General features: G+C 51.2%; 1 protein-coding gene across 1 annotated transcript in view; it reads left to right on the top strand.

The window, feature by feature from the left end:
- TMCC2 (transmembrane and coiled-coil domain family 2) overlaps window positions 1–16,922 on the top strand; it is a 38,258-nt gene that overhangs the window by 5,748 nt on the left and 15,588 nt on the right. Inside the window, exon 2 of the mRNA XM_007114528.3 lies at window positions 6,749–7,279. Coding sequence (XP_007114590.1) covers window positions 6,749–7,279 — 531 coding nt within the window. The remainder of the gene's footprint in view (window positions 1–6,748; window positions 7,280–16,922) is intronic.

Below are 16,922 nucleotides of genomic sequence, written 5' to 3'. Positions count from 1 at the left end.
GTGCCTGGTCCCTTGTAAGGCCAGTGCCCGTTTTTGACTGGACAGCAGTTCCCCAGCCCTGTAACTAGTCAGGGACAGTGGAGGGTGGTGAAGAATGCAGAGGGTGCCTGTTTTTGTCCCACCTGGACCTATTGTGAGGAGGGCAGAGGGTCCTAAGGTCTGAGGTTGCCCCTCTCCTACCCCATCTGCCATAAGGAATTTTCAGAGCAGCCCTGGATATGGGCTTGGGAAAAATTGGTGGCCGACGGGAAAGCATGTGGTGAACGAAGCTGTCTGTTCTCCTGCCACATATTGGGTTCTAGATGAATTCCCAGGTGCCCTTGTTGCAGTGGGAACTGTCGTGCAGGCTTGGCATTTACAGAATGTGCTGCTTTTCGTGTATTTAATTGTCTTAACTGCCAATCCCATTAACAAGAATCTCTCCGTCAACACGGAATTGAAACATTTGATAGGACCTGAATTTGGGGTTGAAGTTTTAAAAAAGTGTGGGTGTCAGGAGCTGGGGGAAAAATATCTCAGGTGACTTCTCAGTGGTGGTCTTGGAGGCCAACTCAAAATTCGTGCCTATTTTCATCTCTCCTCTAAGAAAGACGTCTCGCTTTGAAATGCTCATGGACGAGGAGGGTGCATTCTTAGAGTGAGGCCATACTGGACAGGGTCACCTTTATCAGCCAAACACTTAAGCCTCTCTCCATGTTGAAAAATTAAAACAAAGCTGTTGAGGGATTGCAGTTATGTTTTGTGATTGTGTGAGAAAGACAACATTTGACTTTTCAAACCAAATGGCTAAAGGCTTCCTTATTCCAGCCAAGCTGGCTGAATGATGTCCACCTGGAAAACAAAGCTGGCTGTGAGAACATTAAGCCTTGACCTAAGCCATTTGTGAGGACAGTAAACACATTCAGGCCCCTGGGTCTGTGTTCATCTTTTTCCAGGCAATTACTAAGATGATAGACTGAGACGAGGTTTTAACTGCAGCAGGAGGGATCTGGGTTAGACACAAAAAACTGTGCGAATGAGCACTTTAAATCTTTGGAAAAGATAGTTGTCTAAGGATTAAATCGCCTTTTTAAGATGGTCTTGTAGATGCACATAGTTTCCACTCAGAAAATAGTTAAGTAGCAATGGCCATGTTTGTGTTAAGGTCTCTCCCCGTACTATTGGGGGCACAAAGATAATAGATGATATAGCTCCTGCCCTCCATTTGCTCATGGAGGATTCCATCCAGAAGAAGGTGAAAAGTTGGATAACAGTTTGACAGAGCCATGTCACAAGGCAGAACATGATTAATTGCGAGATGAGTGGTGCAGATGACAAGCTCTCTGGAGTTCAGAGCAGGGTGGTGAGGTCACTTTAGACCGGCATGGTCAGACAGGGCTGTATGGAGCAGGGAGCAGTGAACGGGGTGTAGGATAAGAGGCAGAGAGAGGGCACACCGTGAAGATAACTTTAATCAGAATCTTTTGGGACTTCCCTGGCGGTCCAGTGGTTAAGACTTCACCTTCCAATGCTGGGGGTGTGGGTTCAATCCCCCCTGGTCGGGGAGCTAAGATCCCACATGCCTCGTGGCCAAAAAAACCAAAACATAAAACGGAAGCAATACTGTAACAAATTCAATAAAGACTTTAAAAATGGTCCACATCAAAAAAAATCATTAAAAAAAAAAAGAATCTTTTATGCTGATAAATGTTGAGCCGATTCTGCCTTAAGATCCGCTGCATGAGGTCACCTTGCCTGACTTGCGCTGGCTCAGGCAGAATTCTCTGAGCAATAAAGGAACGAAGAATTAAAATAAAATTGAGAATGGGGAAATCACTTGCCCCTGAGTTGAGATCTGTTTGTTTAATGTCAGCTGGGATGCTGGGGAAGAAAAAAAATGCTTCCAAAAATCTTTCATCACTGTGTTTCTAAGAGAAACAGTTGCAGCCGCTCAGTCTTCATCATTGTGGCCGTCAGCGCCAAACCTGGGGTGGCAGTTCCTCTCCCGCTCCAACCCCAGGCTCCCCACCCAAGGCCTCTTAAGGGCAATTGAAGACTTCTGCAATCCACTTTGTATCTCGAGAGTAGGACTCTGTGGGTTTTTTACAGCGATTAGCTCTCTAATGCTGGCCCTGTTTCCATAGAGACCCTATAAATAGAGGAACGTTGGCGACCTAGGCTTGCTAAGGCTCACGGTAACCCAATCACCCCCTGAACCCTCCCAGCCGGACCTGTGGTGCTGCAGAGGGAGTTTCAAACCCAGGCAGGAGGAGGGGATGTGCAGTCAGCTATGCAGTCAGCTGCCAGGTGGGATAATTAACTCTAGGTTAGTGTCATTTTTTTTTTTTTTTTTTTTTTTTTTTTTTTTGCGGTAAGCGGGCCTCTCACTGTTGTGGCCTCTCCCGTTGCGGAGCACAGGCTCCAGATGTGCAGGCTCAGCGGCCATGGCTCAGGGGCCCAGCCGCTCCGCGGCACATGGGATCTTCCCGGACCAGGGCACGAACCCGTGTCCCCTGCATCGGCAGGCGGACTGTCAACCACTGCGCCACCAGGGAAGCCCACAGTGTCACTTTTAAAGATCCTTTCAGCTCTAATGGGAGTTGTTAAGAACACAGGGACTTGGAGGAATTAGAAGCTGCTTTTGGCTATTTTTAACCAGATGGTGCCAAAGTCACTGCACCCTGAAGCATTTTACTTTTGACCTCATGCAGCTGTGTTTGCAGCTTTTGGAGCAGACTTCCCCTTTGGGGGACCCACACCCAGGGAGGAAAGGGGATGAAGCCTAACTGTTCAGAGACCACAGCCTTCTCAGGAAGGATCTTTCGGAAACCATCTAGTCTACCCTTTCTTCCTGAGACGATGATGGCACTCCAAGGAGACGGCGCCCTTCCTACCCTTAAAGATAGTTCAGGGAAAGACAGCAAACTTCTCTCATTTACCTCCCCAGGTACAGGCACCTGGCCCTAGGATGCTCTCCATTCTGCCTTGCTTCTGGTCTCTGGGCAGTTCTGGGACAGTCCTTGCTTGTTCTCATGGATCAGGAGAGCTGTTTGTGTCCCATCTCTAGCTCTGAAACATCTCAGCTCTCTTTTCCTAATAAATACATGGCTTCGTTTGGCCACCAAAATGGTTTCTGGCAGCTGGGGAAAAGCAATAGTCAATGTGGAGAAGCAAGTGACATTTAGTAGCTGGAACCTGTTAGTCAGAGCAGGTGGTGCTTTCTGCCGCGTTGGTGGCTGAGTTCCCTCAAGCTAGTCACCATGGTTTTCCTCATTTCCAAAACTTGTGGCTGGTTATGTGTATGTGCTGGTTCCTTTTTTTTTTTCTGAACACTTACTTGCCGTGTTATGTCAAAACTCCTTAACTCTCTCCTCTCTGACACCCACATGCAGAAACAGCTCAGCCCATGTGTTACCCTGCTTTCTTGCCTTGCACCTTATAAGTGAGGAAAAACCCCTGCATTTGGAGCCATCTCTCTCCCCCCATTATTCTTTGTCTTCTTTTTCTTTTCCCTCATCTCTACCATAGACTTTAGCAGACTCCTCAGCGCTGCTGGGGCAAAGGTCCTGGGGTCACCCTGGCTTTCCTTTACCTGCAGAACAGATGGGAAGGTGGGAAAGGAAGACCCACACTGGTTACAGGTCTTGCCCCAGTCCTACAATGTGGCACGGGAAGATTCACCGCTGCAGTTCAGGGGGTGGAACCCCGCCCCCCATGGCCCAGGCATTTTTGTTTTGTTTTGATCCGGCCTGTGATACTGTTCTGGGACACATGTAAATACTGTATCTGCTTTAGTCTCGGAATCAGTGTGTGAGCCAGTGAAGGTAACTTAGACTAGTAGTTGGAGGTTCTTCTGTGTGACTGCGATGAGCCCCTTAACTGTGCTGTGCTTCAGTTTCTTCATCTGCAAAATGGAGACACTGATGCTCTGTGACATCCTGCCTCCTGGGGTTAGGCTAGCGTCAGGTTAGAGTGACAGCATACATTGGAAAGCACTTTGAAAAATGCTGTTGTATGATATTAAAAGTAATTTGACCAAGGATTTTAGGATTCAATGCAGTATAGCAGACAGTGGTGGCTGCTGTCCCTAGCGCCTGCCCCCTTCTCCTGAGGCTCAGGGAGAGGAAATGCCTTGGGACTCTGGTGCCGTCTTTTGAAGGGAACCCTGTATCTGAGTGGATGTGGAAGAGGGGCCTCAGTGTTGGAGAAACTAGGCTAGGAGTGGTGGGGAGAGGAGAAAGAGGCTTGGAATAGAATGCTAGAAAGACAATTTGAAATATGTAATGTGACCATTTGGCAGAAGTTGCTGGGCAAATGCCAGAGCCAGCTGGCCCCATCTACGATGCCTGGAGGATGGTCTGCTATCAGCTTGGGCCCGACGAGGAGGAGGGTGTCCTGGCCTGTCCCTGGTCCAGAGGCTGCAGGATCTGGCCATTTCCAAGTCTGGCGGAGTGCACTCCTCAGTCCGGCCTGCCTTGGACGTGGTGGTTTTACCCTGAGCAGACTCTGCCTCAGGCTGGCCCTGAGGAGATGGTAGCTCCCATCGGGAGACCTGGCACTGTGAAACCTAGCGTCTGCGGGGCTGCCCCAGAATTAAATTCTGGAGAAGGAGTAATGGTCACCTTAATTTCCTCACCTAAAAATGGAAATGTTGCTGCTGTTGCTTTTATTAGTTTCTCAGAAAATCAAGTGAGAGAATGCAGGAGAAAGGGCATATTGAAAACTGTAAACCGTTAGTTCACGGTGAGCTGTGATGATATAACTTACCTGGCCTGTAAAATGGCCAGGTAAGTTGTACAAGGGCCCCACCTACTTTGAGGATTGTGGGGCTACTCAAACGAGGTGAAAAATGAAAATCCTGCACTTTGACGTAATCCACCGTAGTGTGCGCTGTTATTGACATCAGATGTAAGTGCCGCTTACATCTTAACAGTAGTGTCTGCACAAAGCACACTGAGGTGTAAAGTTAACAGTGAGAGTGGGGTCAGCTAATTCAGAAGATCTGAAGATGGTTTTCTCCTTGGTGTCTGCATGGTTCAAGTTTTCTGCTCTGTAAGTTTGTTTCTAGGAAAAAAAAAAGAAAAGCCAGTACTTGTAATTCTTTGCGAGGTTTCGTAGGTGACCGAGGCTGCCTCCTGAGGTGAGGAGTTGTTCCTTACAGATGAAGACATTGAACCCCATGTGGCTGGGTTCTGAGTTTCCCTCTCAGGAGTTACAGAGTGGGCGTTCTCACCTGGTCCTCAAAGTCCCACCCCCTCCTCCTGTTGGCTCTGAAGCTTTCTGCCGAGGGTTCGGCTCCACCACATGAGCCGACCCCCTGACAGAAGCAGCTGTCTGGAGTTATCCCACACGTTGCCTCGCCCTGGCCGGGTGGTTGGGCTGCCTCTCGCTGAGCAGTGCTGTCTGGGGAGCAGTGGAGCATCTCAGCGGCAGAGCTAAGAGGGAAGGCTGGGGCCAGTGCAGCACTGGGCTCCAGAGCCCCTGTGGTTTGTTCCAGTCTGAGGGGAAAGACACTAAGACTGTATTCTGATTGTATTCTAAAGAAGTGGTCACATTACTGACCGCACTACAAGGTATGCCCACTGAGGTAGTTTATTTACTTTTCTAACATTTACCAGTTTATTATACAGGATGCAGATGAACAGCCAGATGAAGAGGCGCATACGGTGAGGTTTGGAAGGTCTTGAGTACAGGAGTTTCTGTGGCCCTGGGACTGGGATGTGTCACCCTCCTGGCATGTGGAAGTATTCACCAACTCGGAAGCTTCAGTAAAATTTATTTTATTGCTATGTCAGGAATGAGATTGGCTATAAATAAGAGGAAATTATTCTAGAGTTGTATAGATAAAGATAGACTTGTTTAGTTCATGAACCAAGAATCCCAGGGTAGGCATTCACAGCTGGGTTGGTGATTCCACAGGGCCATCAAGTTCCCAGGCCTGTTGTGGGGGGCTTTACCATCTGTGTGTAGGTCTTCATCATCATGCCAGTTACTTGCAGTTGCAAGACAGCTGCTGCATCTCCAGGCATTACCTCCACATTCCAGATGGGAAGGAGTAAAAAGGGCTAGTACCTTTATTAGGCAAGCAAAAGTTTCCCCAGAAACGCTCACCTTGCTTTTCATTGGCCCAAACTATGTCACGTGTCTACTCCTAGCTGCAAGGGGGTCTGATGAAGCAAGACTTTTTAGCATGGCACAATAAGGCCATGCAATTTGGTAAGAAAGAAAGGAGAATAGTTATTGGTAGGTCATTAGCAATATCTGCTACAATTGTATAACCTGATTGTATGACCCTGATTTTCCCAGGGAGTGTTGCAATGAGGCGTCTTTGGAAATGGATGCTTGGTGGGCCAAAAGAGCATCTGGAGGAAGGACCTAATTGGAAGGAGAAAGGGACTAGGGGATGGAGGGAGAATCAGTGCAGAGGGATAAACCTCATGAGCCAAGTGCTGCCCGCATGTGCCACTGAGCCCTACTATAGCCACAAGGATATCATGACCAGTAATCCTGAACCATGTGTGGATTTGGAATGTCCTGTGCGAAGCCATACAGGAACATTTCTTTGGGAATGAGAGGAATTGGTCTGGGTTGCCACCTTTCTGCAAGGTGATCTTTAAGGCATGACAGGACAGTCGTGGGGATCTTCCAGATTCAGATGGCTGTAGCAGCTACACTCATATCCCAGGAATGGACCCCTCACCTCTGCCCGCAACCGACTAGGCATTCGAGAGCTTTCCACTCACCAGATTCTTCATCTTTCCTCCTTAAGAAAATCCAGCAGCTCTCAGAGGGCTCCATGTTTGGCCACGGCTTCAAGCACCTGTTCCACGGCCGCCGCCGGTCACGGGAGAGGGAGCACCAGACGCCTCAGGATTCCCAGCAGCAGCATCAGCAGGGCATGTCCGACCATGACTCCCCGGACGAGAAGGAGCGCTCCCCGGAGATGCACCGCGTCTCCTATGCCATGTCCCTGCACGACCTGCCCGCCAGGCCCACTGCCTTCAACCGCGTGCTGCAGCAGATCCGCTCCCGGCCCTCCATCAAGCGGGGTGCTAGCCTGCACAGCAGCAGCGGGGGTGGCGGCAGCGGGGGCAGTAGCCGGCGCACCAAGAGCAGCTCCCTGGAGCCTCAGCGTGGCAGCCCCCACCTGCTGCGCAAGGCCGCCCAGGACAGCAGCCTGGCCGCCATCCTGCACCAGCACCAGTGCCGCCCCCGGTCTTCTTCCACCACTGACACGGCCCTGCTGCTGGCTGATGGTGGCAACCTCTTGGCCGAGGAGGCCGAGGGTCTCAGCGACAAGGTGAGGCGGGGCAAGAGGAGGGCCTTCCGGGTCGGGGCCACTCAGAGGCAGGAGCCACCTGCGCAGGGGCCTCTGGCCTTGAGGACCTGAGCTGGGGCCTGGCCTGGTTGGTGTGGACACGCTGCCGCCTGCAGAGCTGTGTGTCTGATTGAAGGAGCCAGAGATAGGACAAGCCAAGAGCAAGAGATGATCCCCAAAAGGCTGATTTTTGTTTATTTGGGGATTTGTTTTTGAAAGTTATCTTTTTTTTTTTTTTTTTTAAGATGTTGGGGGTAGGAGTTTATTAATTAATTTATTTATTTTTGGCTGTGTTGGGTCTTCGTTTCTCTGCGAGGGCTTTCTCTAGTTGTGGCAAGCGGGGGCCACTCTTCATCACGGTGCGCGGGCCTCTCACTATCGTGGCCTCTCTTGTTGCGGAGCACAAGCTTCAGACGCGCAGGCTCAGTGGTTGTGGCTCACGGGCCCAGTTGCTCCGCGGCATGTGGGATCTTCCCGGACCAGGGCTCGAACCCAGGCCCCCTGCATTGGCAGGCAGATTCTCAACCACTGCGCCACCAGGGAAGCCCTGAAAATTATCTTTTGCTCAGGCCGATAGTAATTTTGGTTTGTTTTCCTTAAACATGCTCTCAAGAGGCAATATTTGCAGTGGTTGAGAGCACAGACTAGCATCAACCCTGGTTCTGCCACTTACTGCCTGAGTCTCTTAATTTTTTTGTACTTCAGTATTCCCAATTGAAGATGGGGATAATAATAGTAGAATTGCTCTAGGATTAAATTGGTTCATATATGTCAAATACTTGGAATGGAGCCTGGCACAGTATGGTTTTTAATATTGTTACCAAACAAAGAAGATAGGGGAGGAATCCATGAAGGGCTGTTTGGTAAGGAGAAAATCTAGTTTGGTACTTTCTGAATTTCTGTATTCATTCTTTTATTCATATAATAAGTATTGATATTTCTTGCATACTTGTTATGTGCTATAAGAATGAGTAAGCCGGAGGTACTGTCCTCACTGAATAGAGGGGAGACAAACTGGTGAATGGACAAGATAGGGTGATGAGGCTGTGCTGAGGATATGGGAGCTTGTTGGCAAAGACCTTCTAGAGGAAGCCATTGAGCTGAATCTTGAAGAAGGAGTATAATTTAGCCAGAGAATTGGGAGGAAGGGTGGGGAGAGGAACGGTATAGTGTGTACAAAGGCAAGCGAGCTGATGCCAGGGACTACCCGGGGTTCATTGTCGTTGGAGCATCCGGCACTTTTGGGGGCTGACAGGTAGGTAGAGGTTAGATCACAAAAGGCCTTGCCATGTTGAGTCTGCGGTAGTGTGAAGTTATCAAAGGGTGTTAGGCAGGAAAATGGCAGGAGGATGTCCCTTTGGGTCTTAGTGTAGACAGTAGATTAGGAAGGGGGACAGGAGTGGAGTCAAAGAAACTGTTGTTATTGGAGCTATTGCCGGAGTCTAGGCTGCAGCAGTGAGGATGGAAAGGCAGAGATAAATTCAGAAGACCTTTGGCAGTTCTCATCGACAGTATAGGCGAGAAAGTGGACATGGAAGACGAAGGAAGAGGAGTAGAGGAGGACTCTAGTTTTCTGGCTTAGCAACTTTAGGAATGGGGCATTCTTTAGTTGAGGAAACACAGAAGGAGCATGTTTTGGAAGCCAAGTGATGCATTCACTTTTGGACATGTTGAGTTGCAGGTGCCTTTGGGAGCTGCCCATCTAAAGAGCACCAACTGGCAGTTGGGTTCTTGGGGGAGAGGTCTGGGCTGGGGCGACCACTCTGGGAGCCAGTACTGAGCTTGAAGTCCTGGGTACGGATGAGATGGTCGAAGGGCATGTGTCGAGGGGGCTGAGACCAAGGACAGAGACGACGTATAAGGGGCAGAGCAGCCAGGTCTGCAGGAGTGAACCTGGAGAGAAATGATGCCGAAGTATAAGGAGAAAGGAGTTTAAAGAGGGAGGAAGTAAGTATTCAACAGAGTGAAATGCAGCAGGAGTGACAGGTCAGATCTGGATTTGGAAATGTACATAGATAGTATCAAGCAGTGGGGGTCATTGATAACCGTGGCAAGTAACCAGTTTTAGTAGATTGAGGAGATGGTGGAAGTGGAGGGTCAGCTCTTCCGGGGAGGAGAAAGGAGGCCAATATTGGTTGAGGCAGTCTGGTTTTTGTTAGTTTTTAAAAGATGCGCAGGGAGGGCTACAGATCACTAGTAGACCAGGAAAAGGGCTTTTGACTTTTTTCTCTAGTGAGATGAGAAGTCATTAGGTTTTGTACAGATGAGTGACACCCTTGAAGAAGACCGCTCGGGCTGCTGTGTGGAGACTAGGCTATGAGCCACAGTGTGAGCAGGGGGTCTGGCTAGGAAGCTGTTGGAAGCCTCCAGGGGTGAGGTGGCAGTGGCTTGCTGCAGGGTGAGAGTGGGGGAAGTGTCTGGATTCTGGATTCGCTTCAGCGATCAAGCTACAAAGGTTTCTGGTGGATGTGGGGGCACAACAGAAGGGGAGCAGGCAGCGATGGCTCACAGGTTTTTGGCCTGGCAGCTGGAAAGGAGAAATTGCCGTTAACTGAGTTGGGGAAGACAGCACACGGACCAGATATCTGGAGGGGCCGCGGGGCAGCAATAAGAGCTAGTCTTTGGCCACGTTACATTTGAGATGGTTGTTAAACATCCACATGGAGAGGCCAAATAAGCAGTCAGATGTTGGAGTCTGGAGTCTTGGGAAGAAACCCAGGCTGGAGGCAGACACTTGGGGGTTGTCAGCATATATAGAGAGTATTTAAAACGATGGCACTGGACCATCTGCAAGCTTAGTTTCAACTACAGAGAAGTCTGTGCCAAGAGTGAGATCTGGATGTGTCGGCTAAAAGGGAAACGTGGCCTTGTGGAGGGAAGGGAGACCCAGAGGGACCCACAGGGTGAACCAGTTGTTCAGCCCTTAATGAGCAAGTTTTTTTTTTTTGGCCGCATAGCCTGGCTTGTGGGGTCTTAGTTCCCTGATCAGGGATTGAATCCGGGCCATGGCAGTGAAAGGTGCCGAGCCCTAACCACTGGAGTGCAGGGAATTCTCAGTGAGCATGTATTTTGTTTGCAGCAGCTGCCAAGCCCACCTCTCACTGCTGAGTCAGCGGATACATCTTAAAAGTCAAATTAGTACAGTCCTGTCAAGCCAGGGTCTCTGGTCCTAGAGCTGTTTAGTGAGGAGGGAGAATGGGAACCTTGTTGTCCTGAGGCTGTGTGAGCGGGTGCGCGGTGGGCACTTTCGGAGGCTGGTGAGGGGTTGTTGATGTTTGCTGACTAGGAATGCAGGCGGGAGGGGGTGGGGAGCCCATCAGCTGGGGAGCTTCTCCGCAGGCTCCTGTTTGGTCTTTACACTGCCCCCACGGTATCCAGGAGGTGACAGTGGCAGGGTTCTGTTCTTGTTGCTGGTGGAAGACAGGCCAGGAGACTCTGGGGTGAGCTCACTGGGGGAAGGGTCCCTGGGTTCAGGGTGGGAATGGGGAAAATGGTTATTCCAATGACTGTTTTATATCCTTATTTAGAAATTTCATCTTTCCAAAGCTTTGTCATACATATACTCCCTGGTTACTCCTAATAACATCCCTGTGAAGTTGTCAGAGCAGGTACTGTTATCTCCATTTTACACATGAGCAGACTGAGGCCTACAGGAATCCGGAAGCTGCTTGCCTAAGGGCCCAGCCAGTTCATGGCAGAGAGGAGACTAGACCCCATGTTTCTAGCATGTCCACAAGACCAGACTGAGATCTGAAGTCACTGAAACCACCAGGGACCATTTTATGCAATTTCCATCATGAGCGGGTTGCCTCAGCCCAAGGACGGTGGCGTTATCTCTTGGTTGCAATTTCCCCTTCAGTTTTACATCCTTTCTGATCTGGCGCTGTCCCCCCCAGGGATGGGCGTGGCCCTGGGGGATCCTGAGAAGAAGGGGTGCCTCCATGTCCTGAGGCAGGGGGTCTTCCAGCCATCAGTAAACCCTGCATGGTCAGCTGACTCCCCCAAACCCAGAGGCCATTGGCTGGTGTGATAAGCTGGTGGTGGTTCCACCCTGGTCTCTGGGCATGAATAGAAGGGATTCTTCTCTCTCTAGTAAACATAGCCCCACATGCTCTCTGCAAGCTCCCTGGTGATTACTAGCATCTATTTTTAATTCATAAGCCTCCCCCACTACCCACACCCCTTGCCATTGTTTAGAACTTAGCAGCTGACTTTCAGACCAGAGCCGGCCCTATCAGGGGTTGAATTACTGAAACACCCTGGAGGCAGCTAAAGTTCCTTAGCTGTCCTGTGAGGCTCACCCCGGCCCCTCCCTAAGAAAGTAGGGGACCTTGAGCCCCACGGAGAGCAGGGGTGCGGCAGAGGCACAGAGAAGGGTTCACAGTCCCAGGAAGCAGCTCAGTCTCAGTGATGTTGTTCGCCTGTCATTTGTTCCCTCCAGATCTACTTGGTTGTCTTCAAGGTGGTGTCTTAAATGATTCCCCTTTCAAAACAAAAACAGATTGTCATCTCAACCTCGCCATTCTGCTTTCTACTATTGGTGTGACACTGAGCAAGGTAACCACTCTCTGTCTTATGTCTAGAAAGTGGAAAAATTAAGTCATCATTATTGGTACACTGGGGCATTGGCAGGTACATAGAGAATGCAGGTGACATCTGGGTTCCCCATCTGTGTGTGGCCTTAACCTCTGGAATTCTGGGCGCTGGAGTTTTCAGCAGGAACCACTGGTTATATGTGCAGTGGCAGTGGAATTGGATCTCCTGATTCCTCAGCAGATAAGTCTCACCCCCCTTCCCGGTCTCTCTTTTACTGAGCAGCAGTTCCTAGAAAACGTAGTGTACGCTCAGGAAAATCTAGCAACTCTTCTGTGCTGCCTTGATAACCTGCTCCCAGACTTTCAGAGAGTGGATTAGCCCCTGCAGGGGTCAGAGGCTTGTTTTCCCTTTCTCCCACGTTTGGCTTGGTCACTGATTCCCTCTCGGCCTTGTTCAAAAGCTCTCTCCAGCTGTCGCCGCATTCAGGAGGCTTGTGCAAGGTGCTCCAGCTGGAGGGTCTTGGGAGAGGAAGAGTGCAGGAGTGCTGAGTTCACAGCCAGCTCTACCAGCCTGGCCCCTGACCTTGCCCTGGTCATCCTTCCCCATCTGTGCAGTGTGGCTGGTCCCCAGAGGATGAGAAGCAGCATGGGTTGGGGTGGGGGGAGCCTGAAGCTCACAGAGGATGTCCAGAGCCTTAGGAGACCAGCAAGGAGTGCTCAGTGCTCAGTCCTCAGCAGGAGGACTTCACCGACAGGCCAGCCTGCCGCCCGCTGGCTTCGAGGGCAGGCAGGGCGGGAGAGAGGACCAGGTGCCGAGGGGTGAGGGGGAGAGTGTGGAGATGATGCCACGATGGAGGCTTCCCCGTGGCCTCATGGAGGTGTTATCTCCAGGCCCCAGACGGGGAGACCAGGGACGTTCCGCTCATCACGTAAACCAGAGCAGACTCTGGACAGCCTGTCCTGTACACTCCCCCGCCGGATTTATCCAACAACAAGATTTCTGCTCTGCCCTAATAAATAAGGGGCATAAATAAGCACCCCTGTTTACTCTGAGGAATGGCACGTGAGGGGCTGCCCTTAGCCCTAGGCTGTTGCCAAGAAGACAGATCTTGGCAGGTGTCGAGGAGCCTGGTTTTTTTTATGTCTGGAAGCCTTCCGGTTCAGAGGTGGGTGGGGCCAGCTCTGCTGAGAGAGGTTTCCAAACAGGTTCCCTCGGCAGCTGGGGGAGGCTGGACCGTCCATCTGTGAGGCCTCCTGATGTGTCTGAGCTTGTCGCCCAGGTTCCGAGGGAGGCCGACGGGGCCCCGTCCGGCTGGCCCACTGGCCTGTCCACACAAACGCATCCACCTTTAGAGCTGCATTACACTCTTTCCGTTCAGTCGCTCGTGTACATGCGCCGGTCTGTGCCAGCTTGGACTCACACCCAGTGGCTGGGGAGGACAGCTGCCTTCTCTGTTCCCCTCTTCCACCCTCTCTCATCCCCTCTTCCCTTCTCTCTTCCTCTGTGTGGAAAGGCTCCTTAGGCAGAGGGGCAGCCAGCCCAGCGGCCTCAGGAGGCCCTCCCAAGGCAGTGCACACGCTGCCAGCCGCCCGCCAGGCCAAGGCTGGGCAGCTCTGCTTTGCCATGAACTCTTCCCTGTCTCAGTGATGAAAAGCCCCTGTTGCCCAGTATATCTGAGGTACCTGGTGAGTTAAGTTCTTCCTTTAGTCCGATTTGAGTTCCTCATGTTCAGGTGAAGCCCCCTTGCTTTTTAGGGGTCCTGCCAATCAGGAGAGGGGCCGAAAAAATGACTCTGCCCCTTACCTAAAGCTCTGACACCAGAGATCATAAGCAGCAGCCTCTTGACTTTAGAGCAGGGTTTTGGACTCAGTTGCCCCAGCAGGCAGCTGGCCTCTGGAACTAGCCTTTATTCGTCTTTTCCCTACTGACATCCCTGACTTTCTTTCTAGAGAGAAAGTACCCAGTGCTCTCCAGATTAGCTCTGGCTTCTGGGAGTCCAAAATTCCCCTAGGTACAGGGGGTGAAGTTAGATAACGTCCAAAGTTACCTACCAAGACCTGATGTCATGCCTTCTCTACCCACCTGACTCTAAGCACAACCCCGGGGGTGGGGGCTGAGATGCTGCCGGCCCAGACATGGGTGGGAGACACCAGTCAGGCCCCCAGCCTTCCCCCCAGGAGCCCCAGCCCCCTCAGACACGCCCCAGTGGAAGGTGTGCTCAAGGTTTGGGTGATAAAAGAGCTGATAAGAGCAGCAAGAAGAGCTCTCTGTCATCGGTTCCAGATGACGAGGAGCCGGCGCTGGTGATGTGGGCATGGGTCCTGGCAGCTAGCACAGGTCTCCCCAGCCACCGGGCACATTCCTCTCTGGATTCACCACATCCCTGAGATGCGAAACGTGACCCTGGTCTCTTCTGGTGCCAGATGAGGCAATGGAAATACAGTATCACTTACCTGCTCCCTGTGCTGCTTCTTTCTCTTCATAGGCACAGTTTGGGCTTTCTCTATGCGCCACAGGGCAGAGGACTCTGAAACAGGAGCAGTGATGAGTGCACGCACCCCACTGCATTCCTTCTAGGCTCCTAGGGAACCGAGGGCTCCCCTGAACTGCAGTGAGGGCTGGAGGCAGTGAGCAAAGTTCCTGGGAACAGAAGCCTTCTCTGACCTCCCTTCTCTCTCCAGTGGCAGGCGCTGGGGTGTTGCAGGCAGCTTGCCTGACTGTTCTTTGCCTCCAGCCCTCCCGCCGCCCCCAGCTCCTGCACCCACATCCTCCTCATCCTGAGTCTGATGCCCCTGATTCTTTTGTCCCTTTGACCTTCCTCCAAGCCTGGATTTGGGGAGTGTGCTCACTTCAGGTACCCCACCACCGGGACCCCAGAGCTGGGCCAGTGTCCATAGCTAGTGAATAATTCAGCATCATCCGCAGAAGCTAACTCAGATCCTAAGTGATACTGTGACCAGGAGGCCTCCTTTGGGTGGCCGGAAAGGCGAACCCTGCCCTGGAAAGAAAAGTGCTCTGTAATATTAACTTCATTATATAAGGTTTCTTTGCTGCCTGAGAAGGCAGCTTCAGACCCAAATATTATCTGGGTGCCATGCCTGTCCACTGGCTCCTCAAGGGTTCAGGGCATTGTGGGCACCCCCAGGCCATGCTAACCATGGCCTTTGACGTGTCCCTTTGAACCCATTGGGCAGCATGCTGCAGTTTGCAGACTGCTTTGCTGTCACATACATTTCTCGCTGAATCACATCAGCTCATGGTAAGCTCTGAGCCCTTGAGTCAGCAGGGCGCCCCAAGAATTCTATGTTTCAGTCCTCTGCTTTTAGAAGCGAGTCGTTCTAAATTATTCTTGGCCAATAGGGTGGGGTGGAGGGCGCTTTGCTTCCTAAAAACTGCCCGAAAAGGAGGCACTGCTTCGTCTCTGGGTCACTTTCTCCCAGGCCTGTTCCCAGTGTCGCCTCCCCCAGGGAAATAGAGTGGCTGTAGGAGTCATGGAAATCGTCCCTCTTTCCTACCCAGCTGGCACCAGATTTGATTTTCCTAAAAGGGACCTAGGCGTGTGGTCCTCTCCACTGCCCAGCGTCTGGCTCATGACCACGAACTCTGTAACAAGAGTGTCCATGGCATTAGACAGGCCGAGGACCCATGGGCGAAAGAGATGGCCTCCTCCCTCCCTGGAAGCAGCTGCAAGGTGGTGTGGTGTGTGCACGCCCCGCAGCGCTCTCTACTCTGGCCTTTCTTGTCTGCTTTTCCAGCTCATGTGGCCGAGCCTCTCCACATGCTCCTAGGAAATGCGCCCACCTTAGTTGCTCTAGTTCACCCTGAAGAAGATGGCCCTTCCTTCTGTGTGTCCCCAGAGGGAAGCAGGGCTCTTTGGTGACATGAGTTTCTAAGAAAAGGCACCAACTGGCTGGCTGTAAGAGTGAGTGTTAGGGGAGGGACCTCTGAGTACTGACCAGTTCCCAAACCCCCATTTCCAAGAGGTGAGCATTGGAGCAGCTGCCAGCCTTTCATGGAGGAATCCTAACCGGGAAATTTTCACAGCACATTTGGAACCTGAAATTTTTTGAAGACCTCACCTTGTATTTGAAGTTACTAAATTTAGCCGCTCTTCAGCATTAGTCTTTGCTCCTGAAGCCTATGACTTCTCAGGTTTCCCACCCTTCAGAATGTGTGTGTGGTTTGTGCTTTCCGCCCGCCCCCCCCCCACGAGAAAGAAAAATAAGAAGGAAGATTTTTTTAAAGAATGTGTGTTGTGGGGGCGGGTGTGGGGACCTGAAGAGTAATAACAATGGCAAAGGAAGAGACAAGAAAAAACTTAATATTTAAGAGTATTAAAGAAGGGGCACTGCATGAAAATGAGGGGAAGAGGAAGAAAAAACTAAATTAAGGGGAACCCAGGGAAAGAGAGGGCTGAAACCTGCTGGGCGTGCAGAGGAGAGCCTGGCGTACAGGACCTGGGCTTCCTTCAGGGTCCAGGCTTCCTTCCGGGGTCCCCTTCCAGGATGACGGGAGCCTGTCTGTCACCGTGGACTCAGACTAACTTGCGAGAGTGGAAAGAGCGTGGCCAGAGACGCCTGCCTTGGCTTAGCTGCCTGAGCCTGCGAAGGGCCAGCAACTGCCCTGTCCCCTGCTCAGATGGAGCCTGTCTCTGCCAGCCAAAGAGGAGGTCGCAGGGCAGCCAGGACTTGCCAGGAGGCACACTTGGTGGCAGTTACCCAGCAGCACTTCTCTTTGCACAAGGACAGTTGCTTGGTGGCTAATGTCTTTCCATAGCCTGTCGCTTTAGTGCAGCTGCAGCTCTTCCTGTGTCTGCCTGCCACTCTCAACTTTGCTCTGTATGTGGCTACGTTTTGGCTTTTTCTGTCCCAGGCAGAGTCTTCCAGGCATCTCCTAGAATAACTGTGGGGGGTGTGTGTGTGTGTGTGTGTGTACATACGCATGTGAAGGAGCCTCAGGACTAGTCATTTCTCTTTTTTTTTAGCATCTTTATTGAAGTATAATTGCTCTACAGTGGTGTGTTAGTTTCTGCTTTATAACAAAGTGAATCAGCTATACATATACATATAGCCCCATATCTCCTCCCTTT

Source organism: Physeter macrocephalus, chromosome 4 (genome assembly GCF_002837175.3).
Source record: "Physeter macrocephalus isolate SW-GA chromosome 4, ASM283717v5, whole genome shotgun sequence".
NCBI lineage: Eukaryota > Metazoa > Chordata > Mammalia > Artiodactyla > Physeteridae > Physeter > Physeter macrocephalus.
The sequence above is the reverse complement of the archived record's forward strand: the minus strand, read 5'-3'. Positions and strand labels throughout refer to the sequence as shown.